This window comes from Ascaphus truei, chromosome 17 (assembly GCF_040206685.1).
Source record: "Ascaphus truei isolate aAscTru1 chromosome 17, aAscTru1.hap1, whole genome shotgun sequence".
Taxonomy (NCBI): Eukaryota; Metazoa; Chordata; class Amphibia; order Anura; family Ascaphidae; genus Ascaphus; species Ascaphus truei.
In genome coordinates, this window is record NC_134499.1 from 43,096,855 (window position 1) to 43,118,267 (window position 21,413).

The window sequence follows — 21,413 nt, forward strand, 5'->3', positions numbered from 1 at the left end:
CCTTAACCCTCCGTGCCACGACACTCCCGATCACGTGGCCGCTCCGTCACTGATGACTATACGGGAGGAGTCCTTCTGTTCCACGTAGTGATGGATTGTGTTCTGCAAAACGCATCTCCCCTAGAATGAGCAGGATTATTATGACGTAATCACAACGTCTCAAGGGCACCCAGGGTTAAAGAAAACAAAAAGACGTTTAGAAGAAATAGATTGTGCCTTAAGCTTGCCACAAAAAAACAATACAATGGATAATCAAAATAACAAATGTAATTATATGATGGAAAATCAACAAGAATTTCAAATGTATGTAGCACAGCAAGGTGCTGCCGCCCCCCAAAAAAGGTCTTGAAAATGAATTCCATGTAATGCTCTTTAAAGCAGATTACCAAGCTAAGCCTGTGCAAGGTTCGCAAACTGCTTTTTTGGTACAAAATGTGGCACAAGAAAATCTCATTTTAAATGTAACTTTTGACACCTGTGTACTAACCTGAACACTCAGAGTAAACATTTCGAGTGCACCGAAACAACCCAAAGGCCATTATACTCTTCTCATATTACTCGGCCTCTCTGCAAAATTTGACACCGTGGACCACCCTCATCTCCTTCCCATTCTCCATACTCTTGGTATTCGTCACAAAGCTCTATCCTGGATCTCCTCTTACCTCTCCCATCGTACTTACAGGGTGTCTTCTGCTAACACCTCCTCTATCGATCTCTCTGTGGGGGTGCCGCAGGGGTCTCTCCTGAGACCCCTTCTCTTTTTCTCTGTACACACTCTCTCTAGGTGATCTAATCACATCTATTGGGGTGAAATATCACCTCTATGCTGATGACAACTCAAACTTGTGTAGATAAAGGTAAAAGACAGGCGCTACTAGTCAGATGAAACCAATATAAAGTAAATGGAAAAGTGATTGAGAGAAATGGGTGACCCAACCCCTTGCTCAAACCTCACTGGTGGGACCTGTTTCACGGGTTCCAAGGATTAAGTATTGCTCAAAACATCCAGGGGGAGCATAGGGGAAGATAAGAGAACAAAATATACATATAAGTGCAGACGTTATGTGATTAAATGAGTATTTCAGCAGTGTCTTGGCTCGTATGGCTATTCTACTCACAGGAGCAAGGTATATTCAAAGCAGTTGGCAAATTGGGTTGCCACCCTTGAAGATGTCTGTGATCTGTGCCCCCCTGGCGATACTCCGTCAGCGGTATGTGTATAGAGAGAGGGAAAGACTACATAGTGCGATCAGTATGAAAAATGTTTATATATAGAAAACACAATAAAAATGCGCACTTACAATTTGCACAAAGATAAAAAGCATGTATCACATAATGTGAATGGAGGATGTCCCGAAACAGCTCACCGCCTCCTTCAGGTCAGTCTGCTGGCTTCCGCGGCTCTGTGTCCTGGACCGGAGCTTCCTTCTGCGCGCCCGTCTGCAAGGTGTGACGTCACTGCATTCAGAGCTGGTTTCTACGGATCCTCTCCAAGACCAAAATTGGTCCGCAGGTAAACTCTACGCGTTTCACCCAGCTACCAAACTGTTTCTCGGCTTCGTCAGGAGTGGGTTGTGTGTTCTAATGGTGGCTATTTATACATGTTGTTCAATTAAAAAAACGACTCAGTTTATTAAAAAAATCAATCAATTAGTCTAGATTGCACAAGGGAGTAGGTGTTGGAATCAGTGTTAATCCAATGAACCTGGGTACATAGGGGATTATATTCTATTGATATCATGTATTGTGTTTAACAAATTCTAATGGGTATCAACAACAATTTTTGAATTAAAGCCTCATTAGTCTCCTTTTGACCTGTGACTAAAAATCTAACACAGATAAGATGTAATGCCACCACTCTTGTTAAATCACACACAGAATTTCTGAATGTATTAACTTGTCAATAATTCCCTTTAAATTATAGGGTCATTATTAGCATCTATTGTAATATATATCCCTATTTTCTCCTCGATCTGTATTATGGTTATACCTAATGTGTATTTGCTATACACACCTCAATATCCACTGTCATATATTAGAAATATGAGCATTTGCCAGGTGACATATCATAAAACCCATTAAGGGCTGAATTGTTGTTGATACCCCTAAGAAGTACTTAGATGTACGAAACGCGTTGGATGTAATATATTTATGCCATTACATTGTTTTTTATTGTTCCCTGGATCTGCATTCAATCCATTATCTTTTGGTGTTATTGTGCTGACTGAGCGGTTTTATGCGCCGCTATAGAGACTCTAAGGGATATTCTCCTGCTCCTTCACTATTGCCACGGGAACTGTGACGTCACTCCGCCACACCACGTGACGGAGCGGCATCGTGGTACGCTGTGCAGGCGCACGCAATTGCAGAAGTGTTCTGCTGAGCCTTTCCATCGGCTCTGAACTGCCCTGCCACTGCAGCAGCTGAGAAAACGGCGAAATCTCCAAAGGAGAAACGAAGGACTGTAAAGGAAGAGACTCCCTGGAGAAGGCATATTACCGCTTGAGACTCGGTCCCACTGAGTGCCTGAGCCTGTAGTGGTGCCAGACTGCTGTTAAGGAACTTCCTCGAAAGCAGCATCCTGCTGGATGAAAAGTGTGTGAGAGATCCTGTGCCCCACAGTTACCACAGAGGCTCCTGTGGAGAAAGCTGAGTACCAGATTCCCCTGTCTACAACCATGGAGTGGTAACTGAGTGTGATACACACTAAATGCTTATGAATTTTCTATTTGATGTACGCAGATTTTATACCCCTTTAATATTGTAATACATTTTTATTACTTGCTTCACTATTTGGCGTTGTGCGCTGTTTTCTTTTTGTTTCCATTTCCTAGAGTGTGTGGGGTGCTGAGCCACCCCCAATGTTTATAGCAGCAGACGCCCTTAACACGGTTATGATATAATTTATTATATAATCACTTATTCACTTGGTATTGTGGTTTTATTGAGAACATTTATGGTTTAGTCACTGCATTTTATTTATAAGTAGAAGTTAGATAGTAGCGCACAGTTTATTCTTGTTTTACATTATGTGATACATGCTTTTTATCTTTGTGCAAATTGTAAGTGCGCATTTTTATTGTGTTTTCTATATATAAACATTTTTCATACTGATCGCACTATGTAGTCTTTCCCTCTCTCTATACACATACCGCTGACGGAGTATCGCCAGGGGGGCACAGATCACAGACATCTTCAAGGGTGGCAACCCAATTTGCCAACTGCTTTGAATATACCTTGCTCCTGTGAGTAGAATAGCCATACGAGCCAAGACACTGCTGAAATACTCATTTAATCACATAACGTCTGCACTTATATGTATATTTTGTTCTCTTATCTTCCCCTATGCTCCCCCTGGATGTTTTGAGCGACAACTCAAACTTAACATGTCAGAGACGGGAATCCTCATACATCCTCCCAGGCCTGGCCCTACTGTCCCCTTCTACATTTACTGTTGGCAGCGCTATCATACGCCCAGCATCACAAGCACGCTGCCTGGGGGTCCCTCATACTCTCCTCTTACATTCACAATGTAGCTAATACCGAAAATCGGGGTTTTCTCCGTGATATTGCAAAGATACGCACTTTCCTCTGTCTCTACTACTAGAACTTTTAACGCAGGCCCTCATTCTATCCCATCTCGACTATTGTAACCTTCTACTGTCCGGCCTTCCTGCCTCTCACTGGTCTCCCCTACTATCTATCCTAAAAGTTGCTGCTGGAATTGTTTTACTCCTAAATCTGTATCAGCATCTCCTGTTGAAATCCCTCTCTTGGCTTCCTATTAAATCCCGTTTTACATTTTCCTGCTCTCTCTAAAGGCTTTACACGTTTTTGCCCTTCTTAGTTATACCGGAAGTCCTAATTTCTTGCTATACACCTGCTCTACTCTTGCATTCTGCTCAAGGTATCTTCTGTCTACTCTTTCTGTATCTAAAGCCCTCCCCCACCTAAATCTTTTCTCTCTGACTGCCCCACACCTCTGGAATGCCCTTCCCCTCAGTACCCGACTGGCACCCTCTCTATTCACCTTTAGGACCTTTAGGACCTTTCTTCAAACACACCTGCTTAACGTAGCAGGTGGGCAGCTCCGCTGGCTGATACTATACATCTCATAAGCACTAACCGTGGCCCCTTGCAGACACCGTTACCAGAACACCCTCCTACTGTCTCTGTACGTTCTCCCTACACACCACTTAGATTGGATTTTTTCTTACTTCTATCCCGAAGAGTTTACATAGTTTTTCTGTAATCCAGCAGAATGAGAGTGGTAGTACCCTGGTTTGGCCATGGGCAAATCAAATTGTTTCCCTTTTCCTATTGTTTTATGTCTGAAGCGCGTATTCCCATTGCGTTATATTATGTCAGGTGTTTTGTCAAGCGCTGTGTACCTGGATGGCACTCTATATAAAGATAGATTTATACAATATGTATCTGAAAAATTATTTGAATAACTTTTCCTCAATGTTAAATACATTTCAACAAGATAAAATCTATCCCTGCTTCACATTGCAAAGCCAGTATAACCAGCCTCATACGGATGAGACGCAAAGGTTGAAATAGCTGTCTGTGAGCAGGTTTACTAGCTCTGCACTTCTGTAACCGAGGCTGTGCTGAAAAGCTGTTTAATACGGCAGGTATATGCTTAATCCATATTAAAATGAACATGAAAAATATGTAATTGCCCACAATCCCTTGCTGCAGTGCAAGCATTGTATGCCAAGAGATAATGGGGAAAAGCAGTGTTGCAGACCTGTGAATGTGCTCACAAATAAAGTGAAATATCTAGCAGGAAGGCCTGCTACGTTAGAAAGTACGTCCGTGCATTCTGCACGGTGGTGCCCTTGTTGATATGCGCCAAAACACTATTTCTCCTTGGTGTTTTTGAGTCCCTTGCGGTCACCAACCCTGCCCGGTAACACTTAGCACGGCCGTGGAGAACAGAAGACAATTACAGAATCAGTATGATGTACCCGGAGAGAATGGGGACCATTGAGCGAGAAAGGGGATGGTATTTGCAGCTTGTTTTAGTGCAAATCTACAAATGTATTAACGTGCAAACATACATAAACAGCAGGGACAAGATAGATTGTATCCTGTGATGCTGATACTTCTTGTATCCTGTGATGCTGATACTTAATACACATCAGCTCTATAGAATTCTTCTTTTTTTAGGCACGTAGGTTATTCTGTGTGTACAGAAACAACCATCTTCTTCTTCTAATAAAACACAATTCGTCTATATTTCTTTATTTCAAATTATTGGCTGGTGATAAATATATACCATCTATCTGAAAAACAGCAGATAAAATTAATATCCTAAAATATTACATACAAGCATTCTATTAAAAATGTAAAAAAATGATATTCTTTTAGTGAGTCGGTGGACTTTATCCACAGCATTGTCCAGGAATGCCCCATACGATGCATTCAGGAATGACTTGAAGCATTAAACCCAGTTGTGCAGGGAGACCGTGTTAGGAAAGTTACTGGTCTGAAAAAAGGATCAATAAAATATACATTTTCTTTCGTTCTCATTTCTACAAATTCCAGCAAAACTAGGCCAGCAAAAGGCAAAAAATGTCTTACAACCAACCTCCCGAGGCCTTTATTGCCAGGGACGAGCAGGACATTGTATTAAAGCAAAATTAAAATCTGCTGAAAACTTGGAGAAAAGCCAACTCCAAATGCATAAAAATAAAATAAAAAACCCTTCAGGGCAAAGTACGGTCTCGGATTCTGCATTAATAGAATACCCTGGAGAGAGTACAAGGCATGTGGTGTTATTCCTATAATTAACTTAAAGTAAAATAATCACAAAGCCGCTCTCTATTTGTGCATGTACTAACGCAACCTGCATCCCTCGCCTGAGTGGGAACCAGTTCCACCCCTCACGGTTACCATTGTTGGTCCCGAACCTTTTCCTTTTGTCTCCATCTTCTAGAATGTCTGTTAACATAGAACTGAAGCAGATTCTCATAGCGCCTGGAAAACAGGCGCTGCACCTACAGCCGCCATACTAGTCAGCAATTACATCAACAAATAATTACAGTATCAACTACCTACAATGTTGTAAGAACAACAACAATCGCTATCAGCAGCTGCAGCCCCATCCCTCAGTTACATCCTTGCTGTCAAGTTTTATGCTGTCAGTGGACGTTTCGCTGAAGACTGGTCCTCCGTGTCTCATCATAAGCTCGGTGGCCATCTTGACGAAAGCCTCTTCCACATTGCTCGAGTCTTTAGCCGAGGTCTCGATGGCACAGATGATATCGTAATGTTGGGCAATAGCCTGAGCTTCTTCCAGTTTGACCTCTCGAAATCCATGCAAGTCAGACTTGTTTCCTGTGGAAACACAGGAAACATTTTTAGATCCCTTGTGTCCTAGGCGTCAAAGATATCTCCAAAAAAAACAAACAAATATTCCGTACACCGAAGTCATTCACCAAGCCGTGATGGGTACGGTGTTGTAACTGTTACTTTTGTTTACCATAGAACTCCCCAAATTCTGCCTCCGAGAGCCACCAACAAGCTAGGTTTTCAAGATCTCGTAATAATACTCGATTATCCCATGAGCCTTAGCTCTAATTATCATTGAGACAATTGCTTATGTATGTCCCGAAAACATACCCTGGAGGTGGAAAATATTAAGTATCTGATCAGATCGGGGGTCATAGGTTAACGCTAAGGATTGCCATCAATCTAATAAGCTTCCAGAAAAAGATAAACCGCAGAGGGGCGCACTCGCCGGTCACATGACCGGCGCCTTTTTTGCAGAGCAGTACTTCTCTGGGAGGCATGCTATCCCACTAGCTGCTGCCAGGTGACGCTCCTTATTCCCGAGCACAACGTTTGCAGATCATAGATTCCAGAAAACACTTTGCTCAGCTATGGGAAATATACCTGTTCTGCTGTATACAGTATGTCCATAAATGTCTAATTTAATAGCAAAACAGTAAGACTCTGTCACCTACGGCACACCTGTGAGCACGGGGCCTGCATACGGGACAAGGGTTAATACACAGCTCTCAAGAGGTCCCACGTCTCACAGTTTGGCCTTACTGCATTCGTCTCCTTGCAACAATTACACATTTAAACGTTATTATTCAGAACCGGTGTCAGATCCAGGATTCCATATCTTTTGAACGTTAGAGTTACTCACGCCACTTGGAACTCTGTACAACGCTTCCAGGAATGCTTTGAAAGTACCTTTAAAAAAAGTGTCCTGTTTACTTGGGTGTTAGACGAGCCATAATTTAACCCCATCTCTGGCAAAACAAAGCCCTTATCTCTAGATTATAATCAGTCCCACACAACAGTGTGTGGTCTGATTTGATTGTCTAATCGCAATGACAGATATCAATTCATAAGAGTAACAAGTGGATGTCAGGCCCATAATTTCTTATATTTAATAAAGTCCTCCAACTAAGTGGTGACCTGTTCATACCCCCTGTGCGTCACAGGGAGAGGTGTCAAGAATGTTACAGTTTTCTTTGAGGCTGACAGCCCAGGATCTGGCTATTGTCACCAGCCTTCTTCTACACAACACATTTCACTTTTATTGCGCCAGTGATAACACCCCCTCTCCCACCAAATTAAGCCCTCTTCGTAGATCAGAACATTTTGCTGTTCTTACTCTATAATTTAGTTGTTACATGGCGTTTTATTTTTAATAATATTTCATTTACTTTTATTGTTACAAAAGTACATTATACCATTAACTTTTTTGTAGTTCTCGGTATTTAATTTAAATACAATAAAAAATGATGACGCATTGTTAAGAAAGTGCAGGAGATAAACATGTAAGGTGGGCAGTAAAATCCCTCCTGTGCAGTACTGGGGTGGGGAGAAGAGGGGTGGACAGCAAAGCATTGTGGAACAATATGTCGCTGACCTGTCCAGTGCTGAAGTTAATTGAATAGGTAAAATTAGTTTCAAATCTATGTATCAAAATGAAAACAAATTATCCTTTTTTTTTTTTAAAGTTATAACAAAATGATGTCATGTAGCATTCTTATAACACACACACACACACACACACACACACACACACACACACACACACACACACACACACACACACACACACACACACACACACACACACACACACACACACTAATTTTTGGCTTCTGAACGGTCCGCTATATCAAGGGTGCGCAATCTTCTTCAGCTGCGGCCCCCTTGCCGGGAGCCACAGTGTTCGCGCCCCCCTCTCCCAATGGCTCGACGCAAATGACGTCGCGGGTCATGTGACATCACCCCACCGCGTCATTTGACGCGCGTTGTCATGGCGACAGATGTACGAGCAACAGGTAGCCAAGAATAGCACAGAAACTGCTACAGAATCTGTTCAGGTGGAAGACAGAGATAATGGGCAAACGAGAGGTAACGCTCAATGTATTACTTCCTGGTAAAACATTTTATAAATAAATGCAATTTGTCCTGATTATCATTAATTAGGCAATATGTCTGGGATCTCAAGGGCCCAAGGTGGGAAAAATTATAGGGTCCCAATAATTAACCCCAAGTGCAAGAAGACAAGACGCCTCAGCGTGCCACGTTCTTCCGGCATTGAAACAACGTGATGGCTTGGTTTATTAATGACGTGGTCGTGGGCAGACCCCACAGAAGTGGCGGATACTCACCTTCATTGCAACGCCTGATCTATCCCTAGAAAACAATGATTTAAAGCGTGACATTCTCTGTGTCCGAACCCCCCAGAGCACCGGCGTGTACGGCGTTCAGAGTATAGTATGTTTTGGTGCACTCAAAATGTGAAGGATATAGACCAGGAGTGACCAACGCCAGTCCTCAAAGGCCACCAACAGGGCAGGTTTTAAGGCTATCCCCCTGCTTCAGGTCAGTCGTTGGACTGAGCCACCTGTGCTGAAATAGGGATACCCTTAAGACCTGACCTGTTGGTGGCCCTTGAGGACTGGCGTTGGTCACTCCTGGTACAGGGGAATAACCATTTATGATAGGGATTGCATACATACACATACATTACATACGCAGAGGAAACTGACCGAGACAGACACATCTCCCCTATAACCGCTCACAGACTGACATCCAGACAGACTCCAGAGCCCACCCAGGATACCCGGCGTCTCCCAGTCATTCTGGAGACCTGGCTAATCTGGAGCCTAAAGCGCCGACAAGGTATTATCCTGGTGAATAGGATGCGACATTAACGTAAATGGTACAAAAGCGAAATGAATTCAGTGTAAACTCCTCTGAAATGAATGGGTTTCTTAAGGCGCCACTCGGCGTCGCCCTGAACTCACCGATCAGTAGCTGCACGATGTTAGAACCCGCATATTTCTTCACATCCTCGATCCAGCGAGGAATCGATGCAAACGTTTTTTTCTTGGTGATGTCATAGGCAATAATGGCTCCATTGGCGCTTCTGTAATAACTCTGTGTAATGGTGCGAAATCTTTCCTGTCCTGCCGTGTCCCAGATCTGCAGCTGTTAACATAGGAACACACCAGGATTAATCAGCAGGTCATTTAAGTTAAAGGACAAAATAAAAGTTAACACTTAGTATCAACCAAAGAGAAAGAAGTTTTGTCTTCCCCCCTAAAGCAGTCACTGGAGGGGATCCCTTGTGCAGCGTTTCCACAGTCACAGCCCGTCCACCTGGAAAACGAGGGCAAACCGCATGACTTTCTCAGGGCATTATAAGGACCCTGCATGTTGGCCTTTGTGATGTCTAGAGCAAGGGAACGCAAACTTTCCCGCTGCGCCCCTCAGTTTGCGCTCCAAAATGTCTAGAGAATGTCACAGGGGCAGCAAAAGGCTTAAACATTCCCTGGACCAGCGGGTCCACCTGAGAGGAACCAAGCTCAGAGCTCTGGTATTGCCCAAATATCTGAACTTCATTTTATTAATGATACGGTAAAATTGCGCTCGATATGGATGGACGCGAGCCCACGGTGCCGGCACATGCACGATACGTATGGACGCGAGCCCACGGCGTGAGCTGTACCATTCAGCAGGTGGAAACGTTTGCACACACGCTCGGCGTGAGCTGTACCATTCAGCAGGTGGAAACGTTTGCACACACGCTCGGCGTGAGCTGTACCATTCAGCAGGCGGAAACGTTTGCACACACGCTCGGTGTGAGCTGTACCATTCAGCAGGTGGAAACGTTTGCACACACGCTCGGCGCGAGCTGTACCATTCAGCAGGTGGAAACGTTTGCACACACGCTCGGCGCGAGCTGTACCATTCAGCAGGTGGAAACGTTTGCACACACGCTCGGCGTGAGCTGTACCATTCAGCAGGTGGAAACGTTTGCACACACGCTCGGTGTGAGCTGTACCATTCAGCAGGTGGAAACGTTTGCACACACGCTCGGCGCGAGCTGTACCATTCAGCAGGTGGAAACGTTTGCACACACGCTCGGCGTGAGCTGTACCATTCAGCAGGTGGAAACGTTTGCACACACGCTCGGTGTGAGCTGTACCATTCAGCAGGTGGAAACGTTTGCACACACGCTCGGCGCGAGCTGTACCATTCAGCAGGTGGAAACGTTTGCACACACGCTCGGCGCGAGCTGTACCATTCAGCAGGTGGAAACGTTTGCACACACGCTCGGCGCGAGCTGTACCATTCAGCAGGTGGAAACGTTTGCACACACGCTCGGCGCGAGCTGTACCATTCAGCAGGTGGAAACGTTTGCACACACGCTCGGCGCGAGCTGTACCATTCAGCAGGTGGAAACGTTTGCACACACGCTCGGCGTGAGCTGTACCATTCAGCAGGTGGAAACGTTTGCACACAGGCTCGGCGTGAGCTGTACCATTCAGCAGGCGGAAACGTTTGCACACACGCTCGGCGCGAGCTGTACCATTCAGCAGGCGGAAACGTTTGCACACACGCTCGGCGTGAGCTGTACCATTCAGCAGGTGGAAACGTTTGCACACAGGCTCGGCGTGAGCTGTACCATTCAGCAGGCGGAAACGTTTGCACACACGCTCGGCGCGAGCTGTACCATTCAGCAGGTGGAAACGTTTGCACACATGCTCGGCGTGAGCTGTACCATTCAGCAGGTGGAAACGTTTGCACACAGGCTCGGCGTGAGCTGTACCATTCAGCAGGCGGAAACGTTTGCACACGCTCGGCGCGAGCTGTACCATTCAGCAGGTGGAAACGTTTGCACACAGGCTCGGCGCGAGCTGTACCATTCAGCAGGTGGAAATGTTTGCACACACGCTCGGCGCGAGCTGTACCATTCAGCAGGTGGAAACGTTTGCACACACGCTCGGCGCGAGCTGTACCATTCAGCAGGCGGAAACGTTTGCACACACGCTCGGCGCGAGCTGTACCATTCAGCAGGTGGAAACGTTTGCACACACGCTCAGCGTGAGCTGTACCATTCAGCAGGTGGAAACGTTTGCACACACGCTCGGCGCGAGCTGTACCATTCAGCAGGTGGAAACGTTTGCACACACGCTCGGCGTGAGGTTTCAGCACTTTTATGCAGAATAATCCACGTACACCAGACTGGAATTAATAAAGGCGATATAAAGATGACAGACGAATACTTGAAGTAATACAGGAGGACGAGTCTGGTATAACCTCCACGCCAAAACAAGGGTCTTTCAAGGTCATTCTTCCAGGACACTGCTCCTGCCAAAGATAACTGCCGGTATATTCCTATTGTTAGGGACGTACAAATGGCCATCAAGGTTCATGTTATCTCTTATTGCAACCTACATTCAAAAGCATATAGGTCCCAGCAGATAAGATTGTGGCAATCTTGCTGGCCAGACGTCTCTGCAAATGACCTTTGGCCATTTTAATGCTAAATACTCTCCAATGATAAAACATATAACCATCGCTGGACCTCTTAGGCTAAGGCCCCGCTCCCTCAGTCAGCGCGCCCGCACTGCAGACAGGCGGGGCGCTGACAGACACAGACCGCGATATGCGGTCTGTAGGGAGCCGGGACTGGAGTGGGAGGGAGGGGGGCGGGAGTGGGAGGGAGGGGGGCGGGAGTGGGAGGGAGGGGGGCGGGATCAGATCGTGGTGCCGTCCACCCCCCCACACACATACACACACACACACACACACACACACACACACACACACACACACACACACACATACACACACACACACACACACACACACTTTAACCTGCAGCTCCTTCCCTGCTCCCCGCCCAAGGCGCCTCCCATCTAGCTCCTTCCCTCCCCATTGGCTGACTCGCGTACCATGTGACGCGTCGCCGCACGTAAACACAATTCTCTGGTATCCCCTGCTGGCTGACGCGTCACAGTACGTAGTCAGTTGGCAGTAAGGAGGGACTGGGACCGGATCGTGAGGCTACAAGGCAATGGCGAGTAGCGCTCACGCGGCCGCCCGCGCCACCGGGCACAGCAGGTCCCAGCCCTTACACTTCGTGGCTGGCCTTCCTGGGGCCAGTTAATTCCAAAGCCCACAGCGGATCAGTGACTATCTTCATAAGAATCGTGTAAGTGATTGGAAGTAGCCTGGTGGGACTGCAGTTCTTCAGGTCCATCTTGTGGATGGGATAACTATGGCTTTGCTCCATTGTTTTGGAATTTGGATATTCTCTACATGTCCCCAGCTTCTTTCAAGACTTAAGTTGTAATTCCATCGTCATTGGGGGCCTTCTGCATGATAAATGCATACGTCTTTTATTGTTAAAGCACAAATATATACATATATTCTTACAAAAAAAGTATGCCTAACACCGTGTTACGTTTCATTTTTCTGTGAGCCTGTATATGACTAAAAGTAAAAACTTTAATATGATCAATAAATCTAAGCCCAACTTTCCAGGAATTTTGTAAGTTCATTGTAATTTCTTTAAAGGGACAAACTAGAGAAATCTTCATAGATAAAATGATAGTGTGCAGTGTGTGCAGTGTGTGCAGTGTGTGCAGTGTGTGCAGTGTGTGCAGTGTGTGCAGTGTGTGCAGTGTGTGCAGTGTGTGCAGTGTGTGCAGTGTGTGCAGTGTGTGCACTGAGCCCCTGCAGCTGCAATGAGAGCGGCTTTAGCAGGGGCTCGCGTCCGCAAGCGTGCGGAAGCGCAAGTCTTAGCAAAATTTTACATTTTCGCGCTTGCCGGAGCGCAGGGCCGGTCACGTGAGCGGTTCACCCAATGAGGGCGAACTAGCTCCGTGATGTCACTGGCCCGCCCCCGACACGCCCCCGGACGGCGCGCGGTCTAAGGCCAGGGAAAGCACCCGCTTTCCCTCAGCCTCTGTGCGCCTCAGCACGCAATCAGTAACCATGGCCGCAGCCTTAGGCCTCGGGCCGCGCTGATCCGCGCTCCTGCTCTGCCTCGCCTGCTCAAACTGGAGCTTTTTTATGTCCTGGCAGGCGAGGCAGTGAGCGCGCTTTGGGGGCGGGGACAAGGCGTGGCGGGAGGCGGGGCTAGTCCCTCGCTCCCATTGGATGTGAGCGGTCACGTGACCGCTCCTCCGCTTCCCTGAGCGGCAAATTTTAAATTTGCCTTTCTGCTCAGAATTTCTCAGCCTCCGCACGCATGCGCACGCAGCTGCTAAAGCCGCGCTGATGACAGATGCAGGGGGTAAGTGCATCTGCTCAGCGCGGCTCAGCACAGCCCTATCTACTATGTCTCAGGCCTCGGACATGGTCAAAAAGACCGTGCTGAGGCGCGCTGAGTGGAAACATTATCCCTATCAGCGCGGCTTTAGACAGCGCTTCCGCAGGCGTGCGGAATGTCAGCCGACAAGCCAATTTTAGTTTTCCCGCTGAGGGAAGAGCAGGGCCGGTCACGTGACTGCCAGAAGCCAATGGCAGTCCGTGACGTGGCGCGCTAGCCCCGCCTCCTGCTCCGCCTCCAGGCCCGCCTCCCACCCGGCACGCAAGCGCGCTCGCCGACACTCATGCAGGGACAAGAAAAATCTCCTGCGTGAGCAGGAGAGCATGAGCGTCAGCGCTGCGCCGCTCCCTGCACCATGTACCAGGCCTTAGTATGTCAGCGCTGCCCAGCACCGCTCCCTGCACCGTGTCCCAGGCCTTAGTATGTCAGCGCTGAACAGCGCCGCTCCCTGCACCATGTCCCAGGCCTTAGAAAGGTTCCAACCTGCAACAAAGCCCCAGTTCTCAATAACCAAAGAGCTACTACAAGTCGGCCCGATTACTGGTGTACTTACAGAGCCATGTTAGTCCGGCTGCTGAAAATGATATGTTATAGTTAACTGCCTCTTACTGAGAGCTACGTAAACATTTTCTAGTTATTCTGGCTTTCTAATAATAACTTGGAGATTAGTTTCACTTCAGTTATACAGAAGTTCCCCCGAAACCTTAGTAACTTCTTTCTTCTGAAAAGTGAAACTAACTTTAAAATAAAAAGTTACATTCTCAATTTACGCACTCCTATGATGGTCATGAACATTGTTTAGGAGGTGCAATGAAACCCTCTGCATTACAACCACATTGTAAATGTCAGCTACATAACAAAAATATATTTTGTACAGTGCAAATTTAGGTCCCAAGGTCCAACTGAAAAACACACTAGTGTGTCAATAGTAAATTAAATACATTCTGTTTTTATTAGAGCAGTTTGACAAGAAAGAGGCGATCCTAAATGGGTTTTAATTCAATAATAAGACTACAGTTTAATCAAATGATGCAGGAAACATCGGTGGAGACTGGCTGATTACACGAAGGTGGAACGCGTGGGAGTGATTACAAGAAGGTGGAATGCGTGGGAGCTTCAGAAGGTTGGATTCAAAACTTTGGCTTCAAGCTAAACTACTGAAAGTTAGGACTGATGTACTAAGATTTTATTTTCATTTCATACATGACGCAGAATTTGGTGTTTTTTATCATTTGATGCATCCTCATGTTGAATACCAGATTCTGTATTTCTTTATTTTTATTGATAACTAGTATTCGTAAATATCAATTATTATTTAAAGTGGCCATACTGTAAAAATTGTAAAAAAAAATTACCTACGTAATGAAACATTTGCTGTGCATGAAATACATTTTTTGGGTCGATACGCAGTAACGTCATTCTGCGCTTACACTGGTCTTTTTAGGGCTTACACCCAATTTGAATTTCAGGTGATTGAAGCGGTTTTTATTGATTTTGTGGCGCGAATCGCAGCCTTTTCTGTGCGCCAAAACAAATGTCAAGAACGCTTGTGAGCGTTTATATACACAGTTTGACAAGCGCCAAAGAGTAGTTAGCGATGCGTAGTACCTCGCCCCCAGCATGTCTTTAGGTGAGAGGAGAACACGGTCAGACAGAAACCGCTGGTCCAGGAACCTCAAATATTATCCTGCGTTATTGCAGAGAACAGAAGGGGGGGGGGGGAGAAGGGGCGTCAGTGCCTCCTCGCACTTCTGCTTTCAGCCTTTAGATCGTAAGCTCTTCAGGCAAGGACTCCTTTTCCTAATGTTACTTTTATTTATGAAGCGCTTATTCCCATTATGTGTCCCGTGTGTTGTTGCTGTGTACATGGGTAGCGTTATATAATAACCACACACACACTATTTATATATATACACACACACACACACACACACTTACTTTTACCTGGCAGCGCTTAATCCCATTCCCTTTACTTCTGGATTAACTGATATTTATGGCAGCAAAGTAAGCCAAACACATTAAAAACAACAGGATGTGACATGCTGCAGCATGGCGGAAAACTTCCCTTAACACACAGACACAAAGGGTAAAGACGGGTCACCCAGCAAATTAAAGTTTGCTCTTAATACAGTAACTATACAACTAGGATTAACCTCTTTGCTGCCAAAGAGACAGACACATCATTAACCATTATGCTGCCAGGGGATAAGACAGATTGCAATGTGTTTGCCCCTTGGGCAGTGAAAGGGTTAAATGGACATGGTTTTGGGGAGAGGAACCGTGGAGAATGAAAATGGTGCATTGTATATTGATGCAGAGTATTTCCATAAACACACAACCATACTCTACCCCCTTCCTTTAAACAAAACTAAAGAGCAACCAGTGGTGGCAAAGTATCACACTATATGCCATGCTAATAACGTACCTGCACTGCCCACTAACCCACAATAATGTCACACTATATGCCATGCTAATAACGTACCTGCACTGCCCACTAACCCACACTAATGTCACACTATATGCCATGCTAATAACGTACCTGCACTGCTCACTAACCCACAATAATGTCACACTATATGCCATGCTAATAATGTAACTGCACTGCCCACTATGCCACAATGTCACACTATATGCCATGCTAATAATGTACCCGCACTGCCCACTAACCCACAGTAATGTCACACTATATGCCATGCTAATAACGTACCTGCACTGCCCACTAATCCACAATAATGTCACACTATATGCCATGCTAATAATGTACCTGCACTGCCCACTAACCCACAATAATGTCACACTATATGCCATGCTAATAATGTACCTGCACTGCCCACTAACCCACAATAATGTCACACTATATGCCATGCTAATAATGTACCTGCACTGCCCACTAACCCACACTAATGTCACACTATATGCCATGCTAATAATGTACCTGCACTGCCCACTAACCCACAGTAATGTCACACTATATGCCATGCTAATAACGTACCTGCACTGCCCACTAATCCACAATAATGTCACACTATATGCCATGCTAATAATGTACCTGCACTGCCCACTAACCCACAATAATGTCACACTATATGCCATGCTAATAATGTACCTGCACTGCCCACTAACCCACAATAATGTCACACTATATGCCATGCTAATAATGTACCTGCACTGCCCACTAACCCACAATAATGTCACACTATATGCCATGCTAATAATGTACCTGCACTGCCCACTAACCCACAATAATGTCACACTATATGCCATGCTAATAATGTACATGCACTGCCCACTAACACACACTAATGTCACACTATATGCCATGCTAATAATGTACCTGCACTGCCCACTAACCCACAGTAATACCACAGTGGGGTCCAGCCACGTGTGCAGTCATACTCCGGCTTGCTTTATACTACACCATGCAGGACCCTATAGTTCTATAGTGTACACCCGGTTAACACGCTGCGGATTTAATGCCCGGGATATGTATAGGTCACAGTTACAGCTCAGGGGGGTTAGGCGGGGCTCCCACCCTTCATGTCCCTGCCGGGCATGCACAAGTGGCCCCCGGGGGCCCCTCTCACCTTGACCCGTTTCCCCTGGATCTCCAGGGTCTTCATGGTGAAGTCCACCCCGATGGTGTTCCCTTGCCGCTCCACGAACATGCCCGTCTTGAACCGCTGCACCACGCAGGTTTTGCCCACGCCGGCATCCCCGATCAGCACGATCTTGAACAGAAAATCGTAGGCTTCGTCCGAGTCCAGGGGTGGGGAGGCGGGTGAGGAGGACATGCCGCCGCCGTCCCGCCGCCTCTGAGCCTCTTCTCCCCCGGGCTAGCCGCACTGACACATCCAGCTCAGGGTGGCGCAGGAGGAGCCGCAATAACTGCGGATACGTGGAAGTTTGATGCTGAGTGACGTGGAGTTTCAGCACCTGCGGAACTGACAACGCGGAACTCCCAGCGCTGCCCTACCCGCGGCATTCAGCCAGTCACAGGCCCCCTCCCCGCGAGCTGCCCTGCGCCGCGCCTGAGCAAATAACATGGCAACTCATAGAGCGCTTTCACATAGCTGCCCGCGGCGCCAGCAAGGACCCCGCACCAATCAGCGGAGAGGGATTGAAGCGGTGGAAGTGCCAGCACAGGTTAATGCGCCCGGAGGGGGCAGTGTGTTTGTGTCACCGCCGGGCAGGGTGTGTGTGTCACCGCCGGGCAGGGTGTGTGTGTCGCCGCCGGGCAGGGTGTGTGTCTCACCGCCGGGCAGGGGGCAGTGTGTGTCCCAGAGGGAGGGGGCAGTGTGTGTCCCAGGGGGAGGGGGCAGTGTGTGTCCCAGGGGGAGGGGGCAGTGTGTGTATATTCATCACTCCGAGCTCTGGCTTCCAAACCTGACGTCAGTCACACGTGTGCACACACAAACCTGACATCAGTCACACATGTGCACACACAAACCTGACGTCACAGTTCACATATGCACACACCTGATATCACAGTTCACATACGCACACATACCTGACATCATGTTTACACATACGCGCACACACCTGACATCACAGTTACACATACGCGCACACACCTGACATCACAGTTACACATACGCACACACACCTGACATCACAGTTACACATACGCACACACACCTGACATCACAGTTACACATACGCACACACACCTGACATCACAGTTACACATACGCACACACACCTGACATCACAGTTACACATATGCACACACACCTGACATCACAGTTACACATACGCACACACACCTGACATCACAGTTACACATACGCGCACACACCTGACATCACAGTTACACATACGCACACACACCTGACATCACAGTTACACATACGCACACACACCTGACATCACAGTTACACATACGCGCACAACCCTTTTTGCTCAACTCTTAAGTTCAACTTTGTGTTGTCTAGTTTTATCAATATCACAGTCTCTACATAACCATTGTGTTTCTTTTTATTCTACAAGGTCAGGGGGCCAGCTCCAGTCCTCAAGAGCCACCAACAGGTTGGGTTTTAAGGATATCTCTGCTTCAGCACAGGTGACTTAATCAGAGGCTCAGTCAAAGACACCTGTGCTGAAGCAGGGATATCCTGAAAACCTGGCTTGTTGGTGGCCCTTGTGGACTGGCGTTGACCCCCCTGCACTCATGTCATAGACAAGGACAGTTTTGTACATTTAGGTTAGATCATGCTAGCTGGATTATCCTGCTTCTGTTAACATATACAGTTAAATACATTAACCGCTTCTCATTGGAATTCTTGTAGCCAGGGCCCTCTGGCAGTAAAAACAAGTCAAACCTGTTTTTGTTTAATACGTTGCTTAGAAGACCTCGGGATATAAAGCTTTGCTTTTGCAAACTGTATATTGTTGTGAATTACAAGACTGTAGGCGTACGCCATGAGCCAGTGTCAGATTACCACACCCAACAGCATAGCAGGATTACCATACCCAACAGCATAGCAGGATTACCACACCCAACATCATAGCAGGATTACCATAACCCAACATTATAGCAGGATTACCATAACCCAACAGCATAGCAGGATTACCATAACCCAACAGCATAGCAGGATTACCATAACCCAACAGCATAGCAGGATTACCATAACCCAACAGCATAGCAGGATTACCATAACCCAACAGCATAGCAGGATTACCATAACCCAACAGCATAGCAGGATTACCATAACCCAACATCATAGCAGGATTACCATAACCCAACAGCATAGCAGGATTACCATAACCCAACATCATAGCAGGATTACCATAACCCAACATCATAGCAGGATTACCATAACCCAACAGCATAGCAGGATTACCATAACCCAACAGCATAGCAGGATTACCATAACCCAACAGCATAGCAGGATTACCATACCCAACAGCATAGCAGGATTACCATAACCCAACATCATAGCAGGATTACCATAACCCAACATCATAGCAGGATTACCATAACCCAACAGCATAGCAGGATTACCATACCCAACAGCATAGCAGGATTACCATAACCCAACAGCATAGCAGGATTACCATAACCAAACAGCATAGCAGGATTACCATAACCCAACAGCATAGCAGGATTACCATAACCCAACAGCATAGCAGGATTACCATAACCAAACAGCATAGCAGGATTACCATAACCCAACAGCATAGCAGGATTACCATAACCCAACAGCATAGCAGGATTACCATACCCAACAGCATAGCAGGATTACCATAACCCAACAGCATAGCAGGATTACCATAACCAAACAGCATAGCAGGATTACCATAACCAAACAGCATAGCAGGATTACCATAACCCAACAGCATAGCAGGATTACCATAACCCAACAGCATAGCAGGATTACCATAACCCAACAGCATAGCAGGATTACCATACCCAACAGCATAGCAGGATTACCATAACCAAACAGCATAGCAGGATTACCATAACCCAACAGCATAGCAGGATTACCACACCCAACAGCATAGCAGGATTACCATACCCAACATCATAGCAGGATTACCACACCCAACATCATAGCAGGATTACCATAACCCAACATCATAGCAGGATTACCATAACCCAACAGCATAGCAGGATTACCACACCCAACAGCATAGCAGGATTACCATAACCCAACAGCATAGCAGGATTACCATACCCAACAGCATAGCAGGATTACCACACCCAACAGCATAGCAGGATTACCATAACCCAACAGCATAGCAGGATTACCATACCCAACAGCATAGCAGGATTACCATAACCCAACAGCATAGCAGGATTACCATAACCCAACAGCATAGCAGGATTACCATAACCCAACAGCATAGCAGGATTACCATACCCAACAGCATAGCAGGATTACCATACCCAACAGCATAGCAGGATTACCATAACCCAACAGCATAGCAGGATTACCATACCCAACAGCATAGCAGGATTACCATAACCCAACAGCATAGCAGGATTACCATAACCCAACATCATAGCAGGATTACCATAACCCAACATCATAGCAGGATTACCATAACCCAACAGCATAGCAGGATTACCATAACCCAACATCATAGCAGGATTACCATAACCCAACATCATAGCAGGATTACCATACCCAACAGCATAACAGGATTACCATAACCCAACATCATAGCAGGATTACCATAACCCAACAGCATAGCAGGATTACCATAACCCAACAGCATAGCAGGATTACCATAACCCAACAGCATAGCAGGATTACCATACCCAACAGCATAGCAGGATTACCATACCCAACAGCATAGCAGGATTACCATAACCCAACAGCATAGCAGGATTACCATAACCAAACAGCATAGCAGGATTACCATAACCCAACAGCATAGCAGGATTACCATAACCCAACATCATAGCAGGATTACCATAACCCAACAGCATAGCAGGATTACCATAACCCAACATCATAGCAGGATTACCATAACCCAACATCATAGCAGGATTACCATACCCAACAGCATAACAGGATTACCATAACCCAACATCATAGCAGGATTACCATAACCCAACAGCATAGCAGGATTACCATAACCCAACAGCATAGCAGGATTACCATAACCCAACAGCATAGCAGGATTACCATACCCAACAGCATAGCAGGATTACCATACCCAACAGCATAGCAGGATTACCATAACCCAACAGCATAGCAGGATTACCATAACCAAACAGCATAGCAGGATTACCATAACCCAACAGCATAGCAGGATTACCATAACCCAACATCATAGCAGGATTACCATAACCCAACATCAT

General features: G+C 46.3%; 1 protein-coding gene across 1 annotated transcript; it reads right to left on the reverse strand.

Annotated features, from left to right (window-relative positions):
- Window positions 1-5,238: 5,238 nt before the first annotated feature.
- Window positions 5,239-17,628, reverse strand: RAB43 (RAB43, member RAS oncogene family). The gene is made up of 3 exons (XM_075574973.1): window positions 17,191-17,628; window positions 9,288-9,471; window positions 5,239-6,345 (listed from the first exon to the last, which is right to left on the reverse strand). Exons 1-3 carry the CDS (start codon window positions 17,395-17,397, stop codon window positions 6,095-6,097), a joined length of 642 nt encoding a protein of 213 aa, XP_075431088.1. The 5' UTR covers window positions 17,398-17,628; the 3' UTR covers window positions 5,239-6,094.
- Between the last annotated feature and the right edge of the window lie 3,785 nt (window positions 17,629-21,413).